Source organism: Medicago sativa, chromosome 6 (assembly GCF_051527215.1).
Source record: "Medicago sativa cultivar Bolivia chromosome 6, Bolivia_mono, whole genome shotgun sequence".
Classification (NCBI taxonomy): domain Eukaryota; kingdom Viridiplantae; phylum Streptophyta; class Magnoliopsida; order Fabales; family Fabaceae; genus Medicago; species Medicago sativa.
The window spans coordinates 40393780-40421017 of NC_140754.1; the positions used below are offsets into that span (position 1 = coordinate 40393780).

At 29.4% G+C, this 27238-nt stretch overlaps 4 protein-coding genes across 4 annotated transcripts; 1 reads left to right on the forward strand and 3 right to left on the reverse strand.

Moving 5' to 3' along the window:
• Positions 1 to 879: 879 nt before the first annotated feature.
• Positions 880 to 4156, reverse strand: LOC146915120 (uncharacterized). The gene is made up of 4 exons (XM_085717677.1): positions 4093 to 4156; positions 2415 to 3275; positions 1936 to 2091; positions 880 to 1377 (listed from the first exon to the last, which is right to left on the reverse strand). Exons 2-4 carry the CDS (start codon positions 3267 to 3269, stop codon positions 1084 to 1086), a joined length of 1305 nt encoding a protein of 434 aa, XP_085573803.1. The 5' UTR covers positions 3270 to 3275; positions 4093 to 4156; the 3' UTR covers positions 880 to 1083.
• A 1412-nt stretch (positions 4157 to 5568) lies between these two features.
• Positions 5569 to 5910, forward strand: LOC146915121 (uncharacterized). The gene has a single exon (XM_085721245.1). The coding sequence runs from the start codon at positions 5569 to 5571 to the stop codon at positions 5908 to 5910; it is 342 nt and encodes a 113-aa protein (XP_085577371.1).
• Positions 5911 to 18158: 12248 nt separating this feature from the next.
• LOC146915122 (uncharacterized) lies at positions 18159 to 18536 on the reverse strand. Its single transcript, XM_085721246.1, has one exon. It carries the CDS (start codon positions 18534 to 18536, stop codon positions 18159 to 18161), a length of 378 nt encoding a protein of 125 aa, XP_085577372.1.
• Positions 18537 to 22466: 3930 nt separating this feature from the next.
• LOC146915123 (beta-carotene hydroxylase 2, chloroplastic-like) lies at positions 22467 to 26854 on the reverse strand. The gene is made up of 7 exons (XM_085717675.1): positions 26292 to 26854; positions 25995 to 26057; positions 25238 to 25309; positions 24793 to 24927; positions 23110 to 23235; positions 22886 to 22942; positions 22467 to 22631 (listed from the first exon to the last, which is right to left on the reverse strand). The coding sequence occupies exons 1-7, from the start codon at positions 26700 to 26702 to the stop codon at positions 22554 to 22556; spliced, it is 942 nt and encodes a 313-aa protein (XP_085573801.1). The 5' UTR covers positions 26703 to 26854; the 3' UTR covers positions 22467 to 22553.
• Positions 26855 to 27238: the final 384 nt, after the last annotated feature.

The following is a 27238-nucleotide window of genomic DNA, read 5'->3' on the forward strand; positions in this document are numbered from 1 at the left end:
ATTTTGGCTGAATTGTGTTGTAGCTGTTAGATGCAGTTCATTATCATAATTTAAAATTAAAACCATAGTTATATCAGTCATAAAGTTTTGCTTTTGCCTAATTTGCCATCCCTGCCTTGTTTTTGGAGAAGTGCTGGCATTTCGATGCTCTGGTACAATGAGAAAATACTTTGTCGGTTTTCTGCTAGTTTGTAACAGTTTTGTGGTGTTTAAGGTTGTTCAAATGCAAGCTGTTAGTGTTTTTTAGGCGTGGTATAATCTTTGTCTAGATAGAAGCTGTTTACAATTGGGGTTACTAAGGCTCGGTTTAATCTTTCATCATATTGTTCATTCAAGATTTCTTTCCTCCAATTGACTGGGACATTTACTATGTTGGTGTCAGGATGAGTGTGTAACACTTGAAATTAATGATGAGCTTCCATATGGGAGGAGAAATATGCATATTAGTGTCTTTTTTGTTCACCAGGCATCAAACTCGGCACCCGTGGTTTACAACTTTCACACACATTACGCACTAAACACTCGTGGTAGACTCAGTGGTTGCTTATTAGTGTCTTAAGGTTGTAGAACAGTTTCAGTTGCAAATGCTTGTTTGAGATGAAAGAGCAAACTGTATGGTGTGATTCTTTAGCCTTATCTCTCTATTCTCTTATTCTGTTGAACATAGTTCATTCGTAGGCTACTGATCTCTGTTTTCACTCATGATTGTAGTGTTAACTTTTTATTGTAAATACTGAGGAACTAATTTGATTCCTACTAACAAAAAACTTTGAATGTTACTTTACGTAACAGACTACCGTAGATTTTACTATAGTAGTAGTCTGTTACGTAATGTGTTAATTGATCGATCAAAGTAATTTTTCTGTGGGGCATCTGACGTAATGTGTTAATTGTTGAATCAGCTGTCCAACTTATTTTCTCCAATAGCTAGCTAAATACAGAGAGAAATGTAATTTTTTTTTTTTTAGAGAGAAATGTAATTATTCAGTTACACTTTCAATCTTGTCTTTATTCCTCCTTGTATAATTCATATATTGCTTTGATACCATCGATGAAACTCCACTTATACCACCATAAATGTTACTAATGATCTAAAAATATATTATTTATATCCATAAAAAATGAAGAACGAGTAGAATGCCTCAAGTGTTGGAATGGGAGTTGTTCTGCCACCAATAGGTAGAAAAGTCCCATTACTCCAGCGTGCTCTTTGGTGTTGTTGTAGTTAGATTCAAGAGTTAAAGTTTCACCATCATTTATCTTGACAGAACCTGGTTTAGGATAACAAGTGGACATTCCTACAATGTACCCTGCTTCATTTCCTGCTTCATTTCCATTTCCATAACTTGGTACAGAAGAACATATAACTCTCCCATCCTGAAAACATAATCCACAAATTTCACAAAACAAGCTAATGTACAATACAATGTTTATCTTCTTAATAAAAAGTATTATAATTATAAGAAACATTGATAGTACTCTATTGCAAATACATCACGGAAACGGAGTTCGTGCAGTAACTGTAGGACACAGTTTTCAGTTTCGACCGTCTGATGTTAAGTTAATGGTTGAGATTGTTTTATACTGATTTTACAGTTGAGTAATTTGAACTGTCCGATTTAGATTAACGGCTAAAATTTATTACAAAAGGTATAAATCTAGAGATCTTTTTAGTTTCAAGGTTTGAACCTAGCACAAAATTATGATTTTGGCGTGAACTAAGTATTCTCTGCGTGCAACTGTAGAAACTAATATCTTGAGTCGGGTAGAACCACAATGATTGGTAAAACTCTCACTCAAGAGAGCGCAAAATCATGATTGATTAGGCCCTTCCATAATTACTTTTTAATAAAGTTGTGCTACTAAAAAAATGATATCTAATCCAAGTATGTAATAATGATTGTAATTTATACTATATGTAACTATTGCAAATACCTGTCCATATAGAGTTGATCCAATTCCACCAGAATGTTGATGAGCAACAGCATAGATCACATAACCACCAGTTTGTAGTGGGAGACTTGTCTTCTTCACATGAACACAACCATTTTCCTCATGGTATGTACTGCAAGAATCAACTTGATACTCAATCTGAAACAAAGAAATCCATGTTGCTCACTATAATACCCAACCAAGAAATTAACTGGTGTTATGTATTAATGTGAAAGTGAAATTGAGACAAACAAATTACAAATATTGTTTCCTTGTAGTCTAGAGACTTTACGTTCACACAATCAACATATCAATGACCATTGGATCAAGCTCAGACAATCCTAGATTCCAAACTCGGTATTTTGTGAACTCTCCGATTTTGATCCAACAATCACTGATCCATTCACTGCGTGAATGCAGGGTATCCCAACTACACGGAATCCATTTCCACAAACAACATGATTCTTGATGAAATCATTTACCTTACAATCATGATCTGAGTTCATTCCTTTTGAATCATTTGATAGTTTTAAACTATCAGTAACATCAATTATGTATGTCTTAACAGGCACTATAAATTCATCCCAATCAACCCATTTGATTGTGTATTTCAGGTAGAGACTTCTCTTTGGTCCCTCAAAACCTTCCTTCAACTTGCATTGTGTATCATCATAACAACATAACAAACCTCCTTTATAATCTGGCCTTAAAGGCCTTCCATATTTATCCACTGTTACATTATAAAGCTCACACTTGCACTCAGTGCACCCTAACTTATCCTCTACGCCACGCGTATCGATAGCATGAATATTAAACAACCACTTCTCCTCAAACCCTTCTGGAATTTCTGCAGGATTACCTATCTCCATACCAAAAGGATCCGGAATATCGGTCGGTGTTCCTCGTGTTTCGGATCCAAGGCCGAAATACTGTGGAAGAACATCTCCTTGGCATATGCCACTGTTCCTCACGAGACCTGGATAAGCTTTTTGAAGCATCTTGTGACTATCATTTTCTGTGTGTGTGACATGATTACTTTGATGATATCTTCCAACAACCCAATGATGAAGATAAGTTTCATGCAACGGTATCGAATTCCCGGCTTCATCAACAACTTCAGCATCAAAACTCTTGATTGCTACATGACCTTTCGGAAAATCAATATCATCATAAAATTTATTTATAACTGATCCAGGTCCTAGCTCAAATTTCGGAGACAAAAAAACAGCTGATTTTATTTTTTGCTCAGTCTTCTCCAAAGAACTTGAGCATGGTGTGCTCAACAATAGCACAAGAATTGCAAGTGAAAGTACAAAATCTCCAGGTACAAACAACATGTTGATCTGTCAGTAAAATCTTTATTAGTAATGAACTAATCAATGATTAAGAATATATTAAACAACAGATTGTGAAAAATGTAGTGTTCATAAAATCCATTGAGAATTATGCAGTTAAATGAGTATAATGATCAAAAGATAAATCTTGCAAATTAGTCCTCTTGAAAAGTCTTTAAAGAATTGAATTATACTAAAAAGTGATCAAGATTTTAAATACAATATGAAGATTTTAAAGCGCAGTTACATCGTTACACAACTAAATTTATACAGTTGAATAAAGATCCAATTTGAATCCTCACAATTTACTTGCGGTTCGATTTAATCCGTGACAAAAAATAACAGACAATTAGTTCCTCTAATCATTCAGAGGACAAATTAATCGCTATGTCATAATGAGTCAAAATTAACGGAGAGACAAATTTGTCCTCTGCATAAAAATGTTAAGGATTAATTTGAGTATTATTTTTTTTTTGTCATAGACTGAATTAGACCGCAAGTAAATTGAAAATGACCAAATTAAATATTTATTCAAATATCAATATTATGACAATAATATTTTTGTTATACAATAGTAAACACCAGTTGAAACTCACACACACTAACGTGAGGATCTAAATTAAATATTGATTATATCTATGGATAAGTGAGACAAAAAGATTGAGTACTATGCAAGCATATGATCAAGAATGGATATATGAAAGAAAAGAATATAAAATTTGACAGCAAATTAAGATTTTGCGTCATATGAAACAAGTATGAATTGTAAAACTGGAGAAATTCTTAGCAATGTAACAAACAAGAGCATGTAGAAGAGAATGTGTACCTCAAAAAAGAGAGCCTGGAAACGACAGAGTTAGGCTTTGTTTGACGATAAAATAATTGAGTGTGTCGGTATTATTCAAAGTAGATTCACTTATATTATAAAAAAAAAAGTAGAGTCACTTATGCTATTTATAGATGTACGAATGAAAGTGTAATGAGCCAGCCTGGAAACGACATGAGAACTTCATCACACAGCCTTTCATTTGTAGTTTTTTTTTTGTGAACTAGATATCCTCTGTGCGTAACTGCGGAGATTAATCCTTTAAACATTGTGGACATTAAATGGGCGGCAAACTCTTTCTAAAAGTTTTAACGTTGATACATGCCGAAGACTGAATTCAAACCCATAACCTTGGTTAAGCTAGAAGAGACATGTGTCATCTCATCTAAGCACTCTTGTCTATCTTTGCATAAACACGTTTTAAACCTTTGATTTATTATTTAAAAAGTGTGTACAAAATGTCATGAGCTAGTCTTTATAGTGGAAGGATTAGGGTATTATGACCCAAAATTCTAGCTTGGACAGGTTTAGACAGATCATGATAAGATTAATGAAGTTAGTTTGTTGTTGTTGAAGTTGTTGTGGAGGGTTTGCGAGTTCCATAAATAATGATGATATTTGAATTTTGCTTATTTTAGGGACTTGGAAAAAAATTCACCTATCTCATATTCGATTATTTTTTGTTCGACTATCCTTCTTTCGGATATAAGAGATTCAAATAAATCTTGTTTAGCTGTTTGTCGTTTTTAGTTAACGACCTAAATTATTATTTGTGGTGTTTTTAGTTCTTTTTTTATTTGTGGTGTTTGGGGTTCGAATATCGGAATTTGCATATATTATGTATTATCCTACCAACTGTGTTAAGCTCACGAGGACAATAGAAGGAAGTTTGTTTTTTTTTTTTAGGTCAAGAATAGAAGGAAGTTCTATTAAAGCATTAAAATTTACTAAAACTCTAAATATTTTACAATTTCTTTCTCCAAACACACATTATTGATATTTGTGGTTGAGATCTTATATTTCATTTCGTTTCATTTTAATTCAAGTAAATAATTCCCTTCCTTTTAGGAGGGGTTGTAATACTAATGCATTGGTGGTGCCATGTGACCCTTTCCTTTCTTAAGTGGCATGCATAGCTTAAAGCCCCACAAAATGTAGCAACGACTTTGAGCAAACGTAATGTAGGTGACTGACCCATCCCACATGGGTTAGGGTACAAAATTGCTCGTGGCCACTTTTTGTCAAATATAAAGGACAAAACTGAATGCCCCAATTATTTGTCACACTTTTGTAGAAAAATGATTATTTGTCTTCTTATTAATTTATTTTGTTTACCATCAATTTCTTTTAACTATGATTCAAAACTTGGTTCACCACTGTTAAAACATAGTCATTTACGCTAAACTCAACATTTATTGAGAAGATACTATTTTGGTTCGTTAATACTCTTTCATATTTCTTAAGCAACATTCTATTATGGTTGAGGTGGATATGGGAGAGGCGTTAGGCTTGCTATCCGCTCTACAATGGATTCGTGATCTTCAATTGCTCAATATGGACTTTGAAACGGACTCCAAAACAGTTGTTGATAGCATCTACGGGAATAAGCAAGGGGTGTCTGATTTCAATGCAATTATTAATGAATGTAGAGACTTGCTTAGCTCAGATTTAGCAACCTCTGATGTGAGGTTTATTAGGAGACAAGCCAATGAAGCTGCTCATAGCCTAGCTTGGGAAGCTTCATGTTATGCTAGTTTCCGTATCTTTATTAGAATTCCATCTTGTATTGAAACTATCATTATGAATGAAATGCACTAAATTTACTCTTGTCAAAAAAAAAAAAAAAAACAACATTCTATTATTCCACTTTCATAATTATGATTATTAATTAATTACTGTATAATTGGAAGGAATCTTATTGTTGTTATTTATTAGCGTTCAGACGGGTTCTCCATGCCGTCTATCCACTCTTTTATTACGTTAATGCGTATAAATTACAAACAACAGATTTTATGAAATTTTGAGTTGATTTAGATTAAAACTATATGTATAGATATATGAAAGTGAAAAATATCTACCTATCTCTTTCAATTTCTATGACACGAAGCGGCCCCTAATCAAACAAAGAGATTTTTGAAAGAGAGTGACAATTTAGTGATAACAATAAAAATAGTATTTTACCGTTTCCGTGAACAAAATCCTTGAACTTGTACCAAGCAGCCCCTAACCAAACTAATAGTGAAAACTATTGGTAACACAACTTAAACATTTATCATAATTAAAATTAGCATACAAATAGTCAAAACAAAACAAAAATGAATATCAGTATATTTAACAGATTGTTTATCTAAAAATATTATTAACCAACATCCATTTTTTTAATCTAAAAAAGTGTATGTTTGAGAAGAATGGAGGGTAAGTAAAATCATTCCCTACCTAGTGAGCAACATTCATTTTATTGGTTTTTAATCAAATATTCACAACAAAATCATCAACAAGCACATTATCATAGACCACAACACACACACTTTTATGGTTAAGAATCGAAGTGTATGTACCATTGTATCATTTATTCAAGAACAAATGCAATTGAATATTATCGTAAATAATCAAATAATAACCATCAAAGTTTCTAGTTTTACTCAAAAAATACCTTCACTTCAACACAAAAATGAACTTCATATAAATCAAATATACAGACTTTGAACTAAAGTGAAAGCTAAAGTACTGAAGAAAAACTGAAAATGAAAAGAAAAAACTTACAAATTCTCATAAGTAAAAAAAAAAACGTTGAAAACACTTTTGAATTTTTTACTAGAATAGTTTGGTTTTGGCTATGAGTGACTAATTGGAATTTTAGCTTCGGACTTCAAATGTGGACTTCACCAATTATTTATTTTTCCTTCTGACGTCACTTGAATTTCAAGTGCAAAATTAAGTACTATACAAAGAATTTTGTTTTATCAATCATAATTTATTTCAATTGAAACCCACTAAATTGGTAATGATACGATTAATTACCATGTTTGAAAGTCAATAGGAAGTGCAAATAATTATTTTAAAAACATAAATAAGTTCATTCTAAACAATTACAATTTTTCAAAAAATAAAATTGTACAATTTTAAATTTCAAATAATACAATAAAACATAAACAAGCTAATTAAATTTTAAAAAATGATTAAGTATATATATGACCGAAATGCAAAAGAAAAAAATTAATATTTTGTTAGTAATGATAAAGTCAAAACATTATCATTTAGGTGAAGAAAGTCTCTTGCAACTACTAGTAAGTGGTTGAAGCGACTCAATAAAATTGAAGATTCTAATATAGTTATGTATATAAACATAAGTAGATTTTACTAAATTTTATAGTGGTAACAAACAACTTATGTTGGAAGTCTTCAAAGTTCTTTTAATCACAAAAAACGATATCATGTTTATTTATATAAATATTATTAAAAGATTTTTGAAAGAGAATGACAATTTAGTGTTAATAATAAAAATATCATTTTGCCATTGCCGTAAAGAAATCCTTGAACTTGTACCAAGTGGCCCCAAACTAAACTAATAGTGAAAGTTAGTGGTAACACAACATAAACATTTATCATATGTGAAATAGGCACAAAAATAGTTAAAACAAAATAAAAATGAATATCAGTATATTTAATATATTGTTTATCTAAAAATATTATTAACCAACATCCAATTTTTTTATCTAAAAAACAGTCTGTTTGACAAAACTGAAGGGTAAGTAAAATCTGAAGGGTAAGTAAAATCCTTCTCTACTTAGTAAGCAACATTCATTTTATTTATTTCTAACCAAACATTCACAAAAACCATAACACACACACATTTACGGTTAGAAATTAAAGTCTATGTACCATTGCATGCTTTTTCACCCCAACAACAAAAGAACAAATGTGACTGAATATAATCGTAAATAATCAAATATTAACCATCAAAGTTTCTAGTTTTGCTCAAAAAGTGCATTTACTTCAACACAAAAATGAACTTTATATCAATGAAATATACAAACTTTGAACGAAAGTAAAATTAAAGCAATGAAGAAAAACGAAAATGAAAAGAAAAAAACTATAAATTCTCAAAAGTTCAAAAACAAATTCGTTGAAAGTGCTTTGGAATTTCTTACCAGGATAGTTTGGTTTTGGCTATGAATGACACATTGAGATTTTAACTTCGAGCTTTAAAAGAATTTTGTTTCATCAACCATAACTTATTTTAATTCAAACCTACTAAGTTGATAACAATGCCATTAATTACCGTGTTTGAAATTCAATAGGAAGTATACATAATTATTTTAAAAACATAAACAAGTTAATTCTTAATAATTACAATTTTTCAAAAAACAGAATTGTTACGGTTTTAAATTTCAAATAATATTGATACAATAAAACATAAAAAAAACTAATTAAATAAAAAAATTAAGAATATATATAGTGCGAAATACAAAAGAAAAAATATATAGTAATGATAAAGCCAATACTTTACAGTTTACGTGAAAAAGGCTCTTCCATCTTCTTGTAGCTGATTGAAGTGACTCAAGAATACTGTACGACGTAAACAATTATGATAGCTAAAATTAATACATTAATAGTAAAAAAATTGAAGATTCTAAAATAGTTATTTATATAAACATTAGTAGATTTTACAAAATTTAAAAGTGGTATTAAAATTCTTTTAATCATAAAAAAACGATATCATGTTTATTTACATAAATATTATTAAAAGATTTTTGAAAGAGAATGAGAATTTGGTGATAATAATAAAAATGACATTTTACCGTTTCAGTAAAGAAATCCTTGAACTTGTACCAAGCGGACTCAAACTAAACTAATAGTGAAAACCAGTGGTAACATAACATAAACATTTATCGTAATTTAAATTAGAACATAAATAGTCAAAATAAAATAAAAATGATTATCAATATATTTAACATATTGTTTGTATAAAAATATTATTAACCAAGATCCATTTCTTATCTTAAAAACATTATGTTTGACAAGAATGAAGGTTTTTTTTTTTATTTTTTTGCTAAGCAAGGAGTAAGGACAGGTTGGCACCCCGAGAAATATCCGTCCAATGCCGGCAAACTCTAAAATTTAATATCTTTCCATATGTACTGAGTAACATTCATTTTATTGATTTCTAATCAAACATTCTCAACAAAATCATCAACAAACATATTATCAAAACCACAACACACACATTTAACGTTATGAATTTGATTTAATATTAATACAAATACTTAATTAATAACCATCAAAGTTTTTAATTTTACTCAAAAAGTATCATTTCTTCAACACAAAAAGAACTTTAAACAAATGAAATATATTTGAACTAAAGCGAGGGTTAAAGCAGTGAAGGAAAAGTGAAAATAAAAAGAAGAAACTTACAAATTCTCAAAATTTGAAAGAGAACGTTGAATACCTACCTTTATGATGTGATGTGAAAAACCTACCTTCAAACCTTCATTCGTTACAATTGATAGCGGTGCGTAAAGTCGTTTCAATGGCCGCTCTCGCTCTCAGAAACTCAAAACATCTTTCTCCTTTTACCTTCTCCTCTTTATTCCGCAGTTCTCTCACTCATTTCCCTGTTTAGGATTCTCCTTTCACCGACTTTACTCATTCCTCCTTCTCCTAGTGCAGAATCATGTCTTCTCTCAGAGACAGTCGTGTTGACATCAGTATTATTGGTCACTTTGATCACGGGAAGACAAAGCTATATGTTGCAATCAGCTGTGTGCTTGCTGATGAATGGAGAGGGAATACTGTCCCCTTTGAGGAAATTAACAGGGTTGATGGGGATCATCGAAGAGCACATCATTTAAACTATGAGACTTCAAGACGGAAGTATAAGCACATTGATTATGATGAACACTGCGATTATGTAAAGAATATGCTTAATGGAAAGGCTCACATGGAGGGGAGCATCCTTGTTGTTTCTGCAAAAGAAAAGTCTCTTGCAACTTCTAGTAGCTAATTGAAGCGACTCAAGCTTACTGCGACATAAACAATTATGATAGATAAATTAGTACATAAATAGTAGTTTTTTTGAAGATTCTAATATAATTGTGTATATAAACATTAGTAGATTTTACTAAATTTAATAGAGGTAGCAAACAACTTATGTTGGAAGTCTTGAAGATTCTTTTAATCATAAAAAACGATATAATGTTTATTTACATAAATATTATCATTAAAAGATTTTTGAAAGAGAATGACAATTTGGTGGTAATAATAAAAATAACATTTTACCGTTTCCGTAAAGAAATCCTTGAACTTGTACCAAGCAGACTCAAACTAAACTAATAGTGAAAACTAGTGGTAACATAACATAAACATTTATCGTAATTTAAATTAGAACAAAAATAGTCAAAATAAAATAAAAATGATTATCAATATATTTAACATATTGTTTATATAAAAATATTATTAACCAAGATCCATTTTTTTATCTTAAAAACATTATGTTTGACAAGAATGAAGGGCAAGTAATATCTTTCCATATGTTGTGATTAACATTCATTTTATTGATTTTTAATCAAACATTCTCAACAAAATCATCAACAATCATCAACAAACATATTATCAAAATCAACACACACATTTAACGTTAAGAATCAAAGTCTATGTACCATTGTATCCTTTTTTACCCTAACACCGAAAGAAAAAATGTGATTTAATATTAATACAAATACTTAAATAATAACCATCAAAGTTTCTAGTTTTACTCAAAAAGTACATTACTTCAACACAAAAAGAACTTTAAACAAATAAAATATACAAACTTTGAACTAAAGTGGGAGTTAAAGCAGTGAAGGAAAACTGAAAATAAAAAGAAGAAACTTACAAATTCTCAAAATTTGAAAGAGAACGTTGAATACAATTTGAAATTTCTAATTACTAGGATAATCTTGTTTTGGCTATAAGTGAACACATTGAGATTTCAGCTTCGGGCTTCAAATGCAGACTTCACCATTTGTTTTTTCTTCTTCTGACCGTCAGTTGGATTTCAAGTAAAAAAATTAAGAAAATTAAGTACTAGACAAAGAATATTGTATTATCAACCATAACTTATTTCAATTGAAACTCACATAGTTGGTAACCAAGCAATTAATTACCATGTTTGAAATTCAATAGAAAGGATACACAGTTATTTGTAATTATTATTTAGTAAATACTAAAATATTTTCAAAGTGAATGACAATTAGTGGTAATAATAAAAATAACATTTTATTGTTTTCGTGAAGAAATCTTTAAACTAGTACCATGCAATCCATGCGACTGAATCTTCACATAATTTAGATATAACAAAACATAAACCAATTCATTCTTAATAATTTCATTTTTTTCAAAAAAACACAATTGTTAGTATTTTCAATTTAAAATAATATAGATACAAAAAAACATAAACAAACCAATTAAATTAAAAAATAAAACAGATAAGTATGTATGTGTGTGTGTCTATATATATATATATATATATATATATATATATATATATATATATATATATATATATATATATATATATTGAAATGTAAAAGAAAAGTTAAATAATTTGCTATTAATGATAAAACCATTACCTTACCATTTACGTGAATAAAGTCTCGTCCAACTTCTAGTAGCTGGTTGAAGCGACTCAAACTTATTGCACGACATAAACAATTATAATAGATAAAATTTGTACATAAATAGTAAATTTTTTGAAGATTCTAATATAATTGTGTATATAAACATTAGTAGTTTTTACGAAATTTAATAGAGGTATCAAACAACTTTTGTTGGAAGTGTAAAAAATTCTTTTAATCCCAAAAAAACGATATCATGTTTATTTATATAAATATTATTAATTTTTTTTGAAAGAGAATGACAATTTGATGGTAATAATAAAGATAACATTTTACTGTTTCCATAAAGAAATCCTTGAACTTGTACCACGCGAACCCAAACTAATCTAATAGTGAAAACTATTAAGAACATAACATAAACATTTATTGTAATTAAAATTAGAACACAAATAGTCAAAACAAAATAAAAATGAATATCAACATATTTAACATATTGTTTATCTAAACATATTATTATCCAAGATCAATTTTTTATCGAAAAAACATTAGTTTGATAAAAATGAAGGGTAAGTAAAATCTTTCGATATGTAGTGAGCAACATTCATTTTATTGGTTTGTAATCAAACATTCGCAATAAAATCATCAACATGCATATTATCAAAGACCACAACACACACATTTATGGTTAAGAATCAAAGTCTATATACCATTGTATCATTTTTTTCATCCAACACCAAAAGAACAAATGTGATTGAATATTATTACAAATAGTTAAATAATAATCATCAAAGTTTCTAGTTTTGCTCAAAAAGTACCATTACTTCAACACAAAAATAACTTTTTACAAATGAAATATACAAACTTTGAACTAAAGTGAAAGTTAAATCAGTGAAGAAAAAATAAAAATGAAAAGAATAAACGTACAAATTCTCAAATGTTGAAAGAGAACGTTGAAAACGCTTTGAAATTTCTTACTAGGATAGGTTAGTTTTGGCTATGAGTCAACACATTGAAATTTCAGCTTTGGGCATCAAATGCAGACTCGCCATTTGTTTTTTCTTCTTCTGACGACCCTTGGATTTCAAGTGAAAAAAATTAAGAAAATTAAGTACTACATAAAGAATTTTGTATTATCAACCATAACTTATTTCAATTGAAATCCACAAAGTTGGTAACCAAGCGATTAATTACCATGTTTGAAATTCAATAGAAAGGATACATAATTATTTGTAATTTTTATTTAGTAAATATTAAAAGATTTTTTAAAATGAATGACAATTTAGTGGTAATAATAAAAATAAAAATAACATTTTACTGTTTTCATGAAGAAATATTAGAACTAGTACCAAGTGATCCATGCGACTCAATCTTGATATAATATAGATAGAATAAAACATAAACAAGTTCATTCTTAACAATTTCAATTTTTAAAAAACACAAAATTATTACTATTTTCAATTTCAAATAATATAGATACAAAAAAACATAAACAAATCAATAAGGGTTCTAAGGCACAAGTCAAGAAAGTTTTGGATTTGGTTTCAGGTAAAATACTGGGAAATTTAATTGCATTGTAATTAATGTTAAATTGGAAATTAATTTACTGGTGTTGATTGTTGATTTTATAGATTATGAGGCAGAAATTGAAGAACACGAGCAAAAACTTAGGGTTCTATTGACTCTTCTTGATTATGATTATCGCAACGTGTGAGTTTTTGCTGTAAATTAATTGATTCTTATAATTTACATAGCTTTAGACTATGTTCTGTTTATTGATAAAATATGATTTTGTATAATAGGATACCCCCTGCTTTTGATGTCCGCTTCGATAACAGAGACCACAAAACCAGGAACGATGCCATTCACGAAAGACATCAACGCTGGATGGAGATTATGAAGGACGACACTAAACCTTGGGGTCGCGTATCTGAGTTAGAAGGTTAGTTATAATATAATTTCATATTGCATGCTTTCTTTCCCAAACCTTAATGCACCTAGGCGGGAATTTGTTAACCTGATTGTATTTAATGCTGAAATTTGAATTTCAAATACAACATGTTACATGTATATGACCCGTGCGGCGGAAAGTCTAGTAAGGTAGTAATGGAATGTGTCTTGGAGCGGGGGATGACTGTGTGAATGTTTAATTTACCCTTTGCTGAAGGGGAGGGAATACAAGGGGCAAAATGGATTTTACTAGTAATGATAAAACCAATACTTTACCGTTTATGTGAAGAAAGTCTCTTGCAACTTCTAGTAGCTAGTTGAAGCGACTCAAGCTTACTGCAAGACTTCAACAACTATGAAAGCTAAAATTAGTACATAAATAGTAATTTTTTTGAAGATTCTAATATAATTGTGTATATAAACATTAGTAGATTTTACTAAATTTAATAGAGGTAGCAAACAACTTATGTTGGAAGTGTTGAAAATTCTTTTAATCATAAAAAAATGATATCATGTATATTTACATAATTATTATTAAAAGATTTTTGAAAGAGAATGACAATTTGGTGGTAATAATAAAAATAACATTTTACCGTTTCCGTAAAGAAATCCTTGAACTTGTACCAAGCGGACTCAAACTAAACTAATAGTGAAAACTAGTGGTAACATAACATAAACATTTATCGTAATTTAAATTAGAACATAAATAGTCAAAATAAAATAAAAATGATTATCAATATATTTAACATATTGTTTATATAAAAATATTATTAACCAAGATCCATTTTTTTTATCTTAAAAATATTATGTTTGACAAGAATGAAGGATAAGTAATATCTTTCCATATGTTGTGAGTAACATTCATTTTATTGATTTTTGATCAAACATTCTCAACAAAATCATCAACAAACATATTATCAAAACTACAACACACACATTTAACGTTAAGAATCAAAGTCTATGTACCATTGTATCCTTTTTTAACCTAACACCGAAAGAAAAAATGTGATTTAATATTAATACAAATACTTATATAATAACCATCAAAGTTTCTAGTTTTACTCAAAAAGTACATTACTTCAACACAAAAAGAACTTTAAACAAATGAATTATACAAACTTTGAACTAAAGCGAGAGTTAAAGCAATGAAGAAAAAGTGAAAATAAAAAGAAGAAACTTACAAATTCTCAAAATTTGAAAGAGAACGTTGAATAAAATTTGAAATTTCTAATTACTAGGATAATTTTGTTTTGACTATGAGTGAACACATTGAGATTTCAGCTTCGGGCTTCAAATGCAGACTTCACCATTTGTTTTTTCTTCTTCTGACCGTCATTTGGATTTCAAGTAAAAAAATTAAGAAAATTAAGTACTATACAAAGAATTTTGTATTATCAACTATAACTTATTTCAATTGAAACCCACATAGTTGGTAACCAAGCGATTAATTACCATGTTTGAAATTCAATAGAAATGATACACAATTATTTGTAAATATTATTTAGTAAATACTAAATATTTTCAAAGTGAATGGCAATTTAGTGGTAATAATAAAAATAACATTTTATTGTTTTCGTGAAGAAAGCTTTAAACTAATACCAAACAATCCATGCGACTGAATCTTCACATATTTTAGATACAATAAAACATAAACCAGTTCATTTTTAATAATTTCAATTTTTCAAAAGACACAATTGTTAGTATTTTCAATTTCAAATAATATAGATACAAAAACACACAAACAAACCAATTAAATTAAAAAAAATATAAGTATGTATGTATGTATGTGTGTGTGTCTATATATATATATATATATATATATATATATATATATATATATATATATTGAAATGTAAAAAAAAGATAAATATTTTGCTAGTAATGATAAAACCATTACTTTACCATTTACGAAAAGAAAGTCTCTTGCAACTTCTAGTAGCTGGTTGAAGCGACTCAAGCTTACTGCATGACATAAGCAATTATAATAGCTAAAATTTGTACATAAATAATAAATTTTTTGAAGATTCTAATATAATTGTGTATATAAACATTAGTAGTTTTTACTAAATTTAATAGAGGTAGCAAACAACTTTTGTTGGAAGTCTAAAAAATTCTTTTAATCCCAAAAAAAACAATATCATGTTTATTTATATAAATATTATTAAAAGATTTTTGAACGAGAATGACAATTTTGGTAACAATAAAGATAACATTTTATCGTTTCCATAAAGAAATCCTTGAACTTGTACCAAGCGGCCCCAAACTAATCTAATAGTGAAAACTAGTGGTAACATAACATAAACATTTATTGTAATTAAAATTAGAACACAAATAGTCAAAACAAAATAAAAATGAATATCAATATATTTAACATATTGTTTATCTAAAAATATTATTAACCAAGATGCATTTTTTATCTAAAAAACATTATGTTTGACAAGAATGAATGGTAAGTAAAATCTTCCAATATGTAGTGAGCAACATTCACTTTATTGGTTTCTAATCAAACATTCGCATTAAAACATCAGCAAACATATTATCAAAACCACAACTCACTCACATTTATGGTTAAGAATCAAAGTTTATGCACCATTGTATCCTTTTTTCACACCAACACTAAAACAACAAATGTGATTGAATATTACCACAAATACTTAAATAATAATCATCAAAGTTTCTAGTTTTGTTCAAAAAGTACCATTACTTCAACACAAAAAGAACTTTATACAAATGAAATATACGAACTTTTAACTAAAGTGAAAGTTAAAACAATGAAGAAAAAGTGAAAATGAAAAGAAGAAACTTACAAATTCTCAGAAGTTGAAAGAGAACGTTGAAAACACATTGAAATTTCTTACTAGGATAGGTTGATTTTGCTTATGAGTGAACACATTGGGATTTCAGCTTCGGGCTTCCAATGCGGACTTTACCATTTATTTTGTCTTCTTCTGACGTCACTTGGATTTTTTTTCATCAACCATATCTTATGTAATTTGAATAAATTTGTTTTTGACACATCATCATTGGCTGAAAATCACATGCAAATGACCAAAATAACCCTCGACACATAAGTCCCGATGTTTAGCTAACCGACGGAAGCTTACAACCGATGGAACCGGCGGCAGTTACATGCCAAGAATTTCATCAGTAGTTAAGTGACGATTCTCTATTATAAGAACAGAACAACACCTAGGAGTTTCCAAAACTTCATTCTTGCGGATTGAAGTTCAAGAGGTGCGAATTTTTCCAATTGTTGCGGATTCAATGCCAATTACGATCACAAAATCAAGTAAGTTGTTATCATCCTATTACATTGTTGTTTTGTGATTGAATGGTTAGTTTTTTTTTTTGGTTAAATTGTCACATAATTAGGTTTTGTTGATTTTATGATTTTATGATTTGATGTTGGATTAGAGTTGAATATAATATTGTTGTAGAATTGTTAGAAAATTGTGGTAAAATTTTTAGGATTAGTTTAGGTTTTGATGAATTGTTGTAGAATTGTTAGGATTAGTTAAGGTTTTTTTATGAATTGTTGTTGTTATGAATTTGTGATAGAATTGTTAGGATTAGTTAAGGTTTTGATCACCGATTTCCTTTATGTAGATATGTCTCAGAATCAGGGTGATGTTCAGTTGAACAAAAAGAAGGGTGATGAGAAGAATCAAATGTGATGGTTCTGTAAAAAAAAGAATTCGAGATGCCAGTGTATAATCAGTCCAGGCTGAGGAGGAGCAGGAGGACATGCTATTTTGGTCCTCAACCAAAAGCAGGTGCCCCAGGGACCGTCGAGGACAACCCAATTGAGATAAGCGACGAGGGAGATGATTAAATAATGTAATGGCTTGTAATAATCTTGAATATGCCGCACATTTGGGAACATTTTGTTATTGAATAATCTTGAATAAACTTGCGTTTTGAATAAATTTGAAGCGAAATTGCGTATTGATCAAATTCGAAGCAAAATTGCGTATTGATTAAATTTGAAGCGAAATTGCGTATTTATTCAATTCGAAGAGAAATCGCGTATTTATTTAAATTTAAAATCATCTATGTTACATTACATTCTACCTAAATATATGTAGCATCATCATGCTGTTGGATTTAAATTAAATTCTTAAAAGTTTACTGAAAATATTTGCACTAAAATGTCTTATAAGAATGAAGAGAACACAACACATGTATTCTACAAAATCAACTATATATGTTATCACATCGAATTCCCTCAAATAAGATGAATCATCACATAATGAATGAGGTGCATTCCGTGACACTCATCTTATATGAACGAATTCGATATCATAACTTATATAGTTGATTCTGCATAATACATGTTATGTTCTCTTAATCTTTTGACTTTTCTAAGGGGCTTGCAAATCACTACATTCAGTATAAGACACTTCAATACCAACATCTTCAGCAAACTAACAAGAATTGAATTTAAATTCCAACAAAATAAAAACACTACCTAAACATAGAACTTCCGGGTGAATACTTGAGAGTTGTTGTTTAACAGGTTTGATCTTATCCAATTTCAGAGGTAAGACAATTGTTGTAGTTGGAAGGTCCATTCCCTACGTAATCACGATCTTTTGGCGGAATCAAACTGTTGAGAATATCTTTAGTTGATCTCTGCAACGTGACAAACATATCGATCCACGGAACCATGTTGTGCTGCCAAAAAATCGAGAGCATGTTCATCACATCGTCGTCATTCTTTAATTCTAGTCGATTGAACGTTATTCTCCCATCGTCCAACGTTGGACGTCCATACCAAATGTATTTCACTCTCCTTGTGTCTTCGGGGTTGAGACCTTTTAACGTGCCATTAATATACCGAACCTTGAACATCTGAGGATTTCCACCGTTGAAGCGGATGCAAACACTGAACAAATCGGTCATTGTTTCAAACCTACACCATAAAAATTTAAACAATCATTGAAAAACTCATTCAAACATTTCATCAAACACCTGGAGTTAAAATTATACATAAACCCTAAAACTCATAACTATAACATAAAAATGCAAAAATTTAACAAAATTAATCAACTTATATCTACTCTTAAAATGAATCATATACTCTTACTTGTAAATCTACTCAAAAACTAAAATTAAAAAATAAATATAAAACACCAAAATTTAAAATAACCCCAAAATTCAAAACTAGAACATAAACATCATGCAAACATTTTAACAAAATTAATCTACTTACATGTACTCTAAAAATGAATTATAACATGTAAATCTACTCAAAAACTAAAATTATAAAAAAAAAAAATATTTACATCAACCCAAAACTAAATTATGAAAAAATAAAAACATTTATAACAACTAAAATATAATTTAATAGCACTATGATTACTTGTGATTTTGTTGAATAAATTTGGTTGGGATTTTTAGAGAGATTTGAGAAATTTTGAGAGATTGAGAGTAATAATGGATAAGAGAGCTTCTGCCTGGATTTGTATCAGGATCGCATCGGTAGTTAACTACCACCGGTTCTTTACGCATCGGTAGTTAACTACCGCCGAGGCGTTTCAGTCTTTTTGTGGTGTTTTTCAGCCTTAACACGTGTCAACAACAAATTTCTCAATTGAAACCACTAAATTGGTAACCAGGGACGACCCTAGGCATAGGCCGGGAGTGCGACGACCTAGGGCCCATGCCGGTAAGGGTCCAATTTTTTTTTATTGGTGGGGGTGTAAATAGAAATAATTGGTTTTTTGGGGGTTTATATAGCAAAATATACCTACAGTCCCGAATCATTGACCAGAAAAGCTAGGCTGAAGTCTTTTATTTGTTTTGGCCCTTTTGATACAATTTACTATATATACCCCACATAAAACAAAGTTTCTATATACACACTCCCAGAAAGAAAAAAAATTGGGTCCTTAATTCCTAATAATGTGGCATGAAATTTGTGATTTTTTTGGGGCTCTTGGTTCCTAACAATATGTCTTACAAATATTAAAAATATTTGTGATATTTATTATCTAGAAAATTGGGAGAATTTTCATAACAAAACAAATTATATTTTAGTTGAAAATGAGCCTACTAGAGAAATTATATTTTGAATCATCATAATAAACTTGATACTTGTAGCATATAAAAATAGTAATGATTTACTTGCAACAAACAAATGAGTTCTTGTATATTAGATTACTCTAAAAAGTCTAACATTGATTTTTTTTTATCAAGTGTTATTGTTGTTATGGGGTTACCATAGAAGAATTTTGTATCCAAATGTCTAAAGTTTAATTAATTACATGTTGATATACTTTTATTTTTTGGTGTTGCTATCATTAAATGTTAAAATTTCAGTGTCTACTATTCAGGTGCTAAAATTTCAGTCTATTTCGCAAGAGTTATTGTTCTCTAAATCTATGATATTTTGTTTAGTTTTGGTTTCTATGGAGTATTTGATTTATTTGAAGATGATGCCTAAAAAAACTTTTATCTTGTAGTGAAAAGCAAAAAAAAAAAAAAAACGAAATGAAGCGCTAGTTAAATCATAACAAGAAACTAAAAAAGTTTATGATGTATTATGTAAGAGATCTTTTTCTCAAACTATGTCTAAAGCCCCTAAAACGTTAGGAATGACCCTGTTGGTAACCGCACGATTAATTACATGATTGAAATTCAATAAGAAGGATACATAGTTATCTTGTTATCACAAGTCATGTATATTCTCAATCTTAACTCATGCATAGTAAGGGGTCAAGTTAAATTTACAATAGAGAGGATGTAAGTTCGTTCAAGTACAATTCATGGTCATTCAAGTATAATGTGTTTAGGAGGTTCAAGTAATGACCTTAAAATGTGGATGAGGAATGTCCCGAACGCATTGTCATTTTTTTTTTTGGGAAGAAAAACACATGGTGATTTGAATTATTCTAGCTTTATTTTATTATTATCTGAATAAAACTTATTTTTCTGTTAAAAAACAAGGATGAATCCCGAACAATAATCCATGTGGCAAATTTTTAGAATGAAGTATTTTATGAGACATTTTTTTAAAACTAAATATTATTTAATCATTAAAAATTTGAAAAAAAATTATTTATCTATACTAAGTATAAAGAAAATAATCCCTTTTGGAGAAATTTTGGACTGACTTTTTTGTTATTTCAATTATACCCTTAAACAAATTTTCTTATAATAATGTTATATTTTTTTTTCAATAAATTATAATAATATTATGTTGTTGGTGTTATTAAAATAGATAAGAATTTTTTTTATATTTTGTTATATTATTGTTGTCATTGAAAAATATAAATATGGTTTGTTGAGTTTGCTGCATTTAAAAGTCATAAATATTTATACTTATAATTTGAATCTATATAATTTTTTTTATATAAAATATCATTTGTAATTTACACACAAAATTTCTATAAAATATCATTGATATTCTACATACATTAGCGCCATAAAAAAAGCGGAAAGACGGACATGTGAGTGTCCGTCTTTTCGCTAGTTAAATATAATTTTTTTTCACAATTTACGCAGATTGATACCAATTTATTTCAGATTTTCCACATCAGTCCATTCCTATTTATAGAGTTTTGCAAACACGTCCCTATTTACTTTTTTGAATTTTTCAAATTGGTCCCCTACTTTTTAAAAAATCTCAAATTTAACTCCATTTTAGAAAATTATCACTTTAAACCACTTTTCTTTTGATATCTATATATTTATCCCAAAAGTTTTAAATTTACATAAACGACCAAACACTAAATGCAAACAAATAATTATAAAAATGCAAGTTTTAATCACTCTCTTCAAGCAAAAATATTTATCAATAAAGTTGATTCCTTTTTTGGTTTCAATCAATAAAATTGTTTCTATGAAAACATTTAAATTTCTCAGGATTCTAAATTTTATTGACTTTTCAACTTCTTTCTCCAAACAGACTCTTAGATTGTTATTGGTATTAAGCTTGAGACCTTTTAGGGGTTTTGTAGTACTGATGCATTGTCCTACCTTTTAGGGGTTTTGTAGTACTGATGCATTGTATTTGTTGGTACCACTATGACCCTTCTCTTCTCAAGTGGCTTGTATAGCTTAAAGCCCCACAGAAGGTTGCTAGCAACTAGCAAAAATACCAACCAACATGTGAGCAAATGTAAGTACAAAATAGCTCTTGGCCTCTTTTTGTCAAAGCAAGAAGACGAAAAATGAAGGCACCAATTATTTGGCACACTATGGTAAAATTAATAAAATTGTCAGACCACTTCTAATCTCTTTTCTTGTTGTAACTTCCTTCACTCGTTAACAAGACCCTTCTTCTTATCGTAACTTCCTTCACTTTAGTAAATTTTATTCGAGACATGTCGAGAATCATACGTGGATATCTATTTTAACTTAGATTTGATTTTTGATTCATCATGTTGTGAACGTCACTACCCTTCCGTTAGACCAAACACCATGTTGTGCCACGGATTAGGATTTGCTGCAGTTGAAAAATGACACAGTTATACACAGTTTTCCATTTAGGCCATTGGATTGAATTACAACTTTGTGAGGTCATGTGGTACAAATCCATCCAACCGCTGAAATTAAAATTATGGGAAAAGTAACAGCACCAAATCCATTTCCGTGCCACACCACTTCTATTTATTATTTATTGCTCTTTCATGTTTCTCAAATACTTCATCCGATCCTTTTTATAAGAGATAAATTGATCAACCAAAGTTGATGTATTTGGTTCATAATGTAGACTAAATACATTACCTTTTGTTGATCCATTTGTTTCTTATAAAAATGACTGGAGGGAGTAATTATTGTATTATCCTATCTTTGTCACATCAATAGTTACTAATTATTGTACAAATGGAAGCAAAACTTTTTCTTTCATTTCAATCAAACATTTCTTTACAATAAAAACTTTTTTAAACATATCTAGATTAGTGTTTGCTTTTGTCATGAACTATTGTATGATTTTGTCCTCCTACTTATCTCTTTCTCTAGCTCTTCTAGCCCTCCCACTTCCTCAAGTTCCTGCACCACCATATTTATTTATCACTCATCAGTTGTCATAGGTAAAAAAAAAAGGTACAAATATAATTTCAACAAATTTGAGCTAATCAACAAAATATCAATTAACAAACTTTTAATTTGTAAAAAAAATTAACCAATATGCAACTCAAGAGACTAAAATTTAACCAACTAAAGAAATATATTCAATTTATTTTATTTTAAACATAAAAAAGATACAAAGAACAAGAAAAAAGATACAAGAATACAGCTCTTACCTTTGGTCCCAAAAATAGCCCATATGGCACCCCATCAAATTTGTCTGAATGGTGAAGCTAAAATAAAAGACAAGAAAATCATGGACATCAAACCTTATACCCCAAACATAATCAAATACCTAATAATAATAATAACAATAATAGCAATAATAACAATAATAATAGGAATAATAATTTGTTAAAAAAATAAATAGTGATAAGAATGTTCTGATAAGGATAATTACTTTGTGGGCTGCAGCTACCCTTCTGAAATAGGGCACATTGGCAATAGGTCCCACTGAGAATCTCCTATGAACCAAACCATCGTGTACAAACATGTAGGCCATCCCAAATACCGTAATTCCAAGACCCTGCTCGTAAACAAGGGTGACATAGAAAAATTGTTCAATAATACTATGTGTTTTTGCACAATTATTACATTGCACAATTATTAGGTTAAGATAAATAGAGAGGATCTTAACTTCAATTACTAGGTGCTCTTAATGATTGTTTTTAAGAGATGACGATGAATGATTCTAAAGAATATGTGTTTGATTTTTGATGAAACAATTTTTAATCAAATTTTACTTATATTTTACTCGTACTTTAGATTATTAAGGCTCTATTCTCTGATAAAATAAAAAATAAAAAAATTGACTAGTTCCTACCTAAGATTTTGTTGGTATAATACCTAACATTTAGTTATACGTTACATCACTTTTTTAATATTTAACTAGGATCTCAATAATCCGACAACTTCTTACCTGAAAAAGTGACAAGTTCCTGCCTAAAATTTTCGATTCATATTTTTTTTTCTAAAGCCAAATTGAACTAAATTAAAAGATTATCAATTCATCACAAAGTGTGCATGAAATAGAAAAATGAAAAGTCGAACAAAGGAATCACAAAAGCAAACCAACTAATCGAAACAGAAAAAACACTAAATAGGCATCCTAAGATAAACCAAAAAATGTATCCACCAAACATGCAAATTAAATGACAAAATTCCAAAATTTAGCTTGAAGCCAACAAAAAAACCAACACTTCTTCGATGCATGTTCATCACTCCCATGTTTTCACTTCCATTTTCATATTTAACTTTTTTTTGAATCGGCAAATATTATTAAACGTCATCCCCGCAAGACGCATGGTATGAACAAAACAAGATACAAATGGTGCCGCATATAGATGGTACACCATAACCACCTATTAAACCCCCTGAAATTCATATTTAACTAATTTTTACTAAAATTAATTTTTTACTTAACTTTGTTGGGGTAACAGAATTCTCGTATAGAAAAAGAGTAAAGATCCATTTTTCTTATAATTTTTTCTCATCACAATTTAATCTTTGACAAATAACAATATCCATACTCTAATATTTTTATATAGTCTCTAATTTATTATAACAAAACTAATTTGTCTTTAATATAAAAATAACATGGCCTATTTAGGTATTGTCCAAATTTATCATAGGAAAATTTAGGAAATACTAACAAGTGTCATAAGAGCCCTGGTTAAAGAAGCAAATGTAATAGGTATCATATTGAAAATTATGTAATTAATTCTTCAAAAGTATAAAAAAAAATGTCGCTTTGAGTTTATTTATTTTTTTAAACAATGCCTTAGAAACACTTATTAGCATGATCTAAGGCTGGAAATGAGTCGAGTCGAACTCGTCTGATCTCGACTCGACTCGATAAGAATTGACTTGGCTCGAAACTCGACTCGAGTTTGATACGAACTATTTTTTTAACTTAAGTTCGGATCTTTTAAAATTCACGAACAACTCGGTTCGACTCGTTAAATTCATGTCATGATCTAAACATTTATCATTGGTAAGTTAAAAACGAAAAACAGAAAGGTCACGGGTAACCCTTCACCGCAAGGGTAGCCAATGAAAACCATAAATTAAGGGAGACACATACCGCACCAAAGCAAAGACCAGGGACCAATCCTTTGTGAAAGAAACCAAAGTTAAGGAGAGCGATAGCAGGAACAGCATTGATTATTGCAAAAACATCATTCAACTCGAAAGCTCCTTCTCTTGCTCTATGATGGGACTGCAAATTCAAATTTATGTAACTCAATTTCATTTTTGTTTCTTTGTCTTTGCTTCCACGTATCAAATAGTTCATAACCATTGGTTATTTAAATATTGTAAAATGTTGCCAAAATCAAAATCAAACAAATATTCATATGGGTCTTGCTTCAACTTGTGGTACTAAACTTAGTCATAAGAAAACAAAAAATTAGTTAAAGCAAACAAGGTTTGAATTTTGAAGCATGTTTGGTTATTGTATTGCTTTTTGTTGACCAAAAATTATTGGATAGTTTAGAACTTGTAATAGGGGAAATTAATTGGAAGCATACCTCATGCATGTGCCACAAGGAAGCATGCCAAAGAGCCTTGTGAGCCCATCTAGCCCAAAACTCCATTCCCACCTGAAAATTAAATATACCTAGTTGAATTTATTGCCCAAAATTAATAATGTACACACCCAACTCTCAAATTAAAATAATTCTAAAAGAACCCCTAAAAAAAGACTTCTAAAAGATAGAATTTTTTTTTCTACTTTTAGGGGAGAAAGAGTAAAGATTTGAACTCAACATAATAACAATAATAATAATAATAATAATAATAATAATAATAATAATAATAATAATAATAATAATAATAATAATAATAATAATAATAATAATAATAATAATAATAATAATTAGTGTATATGTTTAAATTATCAGTGGTGGGATTGTCAAGAATTTTGGTGAGCTAATACAATTTTAATAAAAGCTATGTTTTAAAAATTTCATCATTCATCCAAAAATACACTTGATAAAAAAAATAGATGTTAACTAATTTTATGTAACACTCAAAAATTGTAGTGAGATTCTTTCATTTCACAAATGAGATAAACACAAGTGGCTCCACCAATCTTCTATTTGTGTATTTTTTTTTGTTGAGAAATTAAAAGTATCTTAACAACAAAAAAAGTGGAAATCCTAGAGGAATAAAACAATTAATTTACTACTTAAAAATTGTGAATGTTGTCAAATTATTGACCACTAATGTATATAAGAAAATTGGAACATTATCAAAATAAAAAAAAAATGGAAAATTGGAACTTACAGCAGCACCCACTGATAGAGCAAATGTACCAAACATTTCAGACCAAGGAATTTCTCCACTCCCCTAAACAAACCAAACCCAATTTCAGATTCATATTAGCATAACAAAATACCAATGTGCATATGAAAAAATAAATAAAAAAATTAAAAACTATTACATCGGATACGGTATAGGAGAAAATTTGGTCAACAAAAATTGATGCATTTAATTTTAAATTTGGACCGAATATCATTGACCAAACTTTCTCTTATATATAGAACTGGAGCGAAAAATTTAAGGAGCCATCACACTACTTACCTCCATTTGCCATGAAAATCTTAAATAAACAGACAACACAGCCATAGATGTTATACCAAGGCTAGACATAACAGCTGCAACAAGATACGTAAATCTCTCTGATTTCTTCCTAGCTAATTTCTCTGCCATTTTTGGTGAGATAACTTGAGGAATAATATAATTATTCTCTTGAAGAGTTATTGGTTTTTCTTCTTCAATTTCCATTTGTGTGTCACGTTTTGGATCTTCCATGAGAACACAAAGTGTGAAGCTTTTCAACCTTTGTGTTTTTAAGGTTGTTCTTTGATGAAAACATCTTAAAGGGGAATAGATAAGTGTTGGTGTTGGTTTTTGGAGATGATAAGGTAACAAAGGTTTGTAGTAACGGTTTAAGGGTTGAATTGTTATAGTGGCGGTTAGTCCTGCCGCCATAGGTGAAGTTTGGTTTTTTAAGGTAACAAAAACTTGATGCTTGAGTTTGTAGTTGTAGAAGTGTTTCTAGAGAGAGAGAGAGAGGGAGAGGGGGAGAGAGAGGGAGAGGGATGGTGTAAAGTGTATGTGTATGTGTATGTGAATGTGAAGATGGAATAGGTGTTGGAGTGAAGGTTTAAAAAGGAGGAAGAATAGAGACCATAGCTTTTGTGATGTGTGAGAAGTGTGTGGGACCATTTAAGATGAATGTGGTAAGCGTTGGGGCCCATTTGTAAAATATACCTCGTGGAACATTGCAATCCTATTATGAGGGCATGTTTACATCTGATAATATATTTTATATTAGAAATAATGTTTAAAAACTAAATTTAGTTAGACAGTGAAATTATTAATTAGTTAAACCATGTCATCAAGTTAAAAAACTGAATTTAGTTAGTCAATTCAATTATTAATTAGTTCAACCATGTGATCAAGTTCATATAGTTGTTAATTCTATTGTCTATTTTGAATGTAAGTTCTTCGTGGTTTTGTCCTTT

Excerpts from the sequence above, each read along its gene's own strand:
- LOC146915120 (XM_085717677.1), bottom strand. The coding sequence starts at position 3,269 with ATGTTGTTTGTACCTGGAGATTTTGTACTTTCACTTGCAATTCTTGTG. Across the intron at positions 2,092-2,414 it reads ACTCAGATCATGATTGTAAG|ATTGAGTATCAAGTTGATTC; the intron begins GTAAATGATTTC and ends TCTTTGTTTCAG. Across the intron at positions 1,378-1,935 it reads GATCAACTCTATATGGACAG|GATGGGAGAGTTATATGTTC; the intron begins GTATTTGCAATA and ends TTATGTTTTCAG.
- LOC146915121 (XM_085721245.1), top strand. The coding sequence starts at position 5,569 with ATGGTTGAGGTGGATATGGGAGAGGCGTTAGGCTTGCTATCCGCTCTA.
- LOC146915122 (XM_085721246.1), bottom strand. The coding sequence starts at position 18,536 with ATGACCGATTTGTTCAGTGTTTGCATCCGCTTCAACGGTGGAAATCCT.
- LOC146915123 (XM_085717675.1), bottom strand. The coding sequence starts at position 26,702 with ATGGCGGCAGGACTAACCGCCACTATAACAATTCAACCCTTAAACCGT. Across the intron at positions 26,058-26,291 it reads GATTTTCATGGCAAATGGAG|GGGAGTGGAGAAATTCCTTG; the intron begins GTAAGTAGTGTG and ends TGGTTTGTTTAG. Across the intron at positions 22,632-22,885 it reads GGCTATTTTTGGGACCAAAG|GAACTTGAGGAAGTGGGAGG; the intron begins GTAAGAGCTGTA and ends ATGGTGGTGCAG.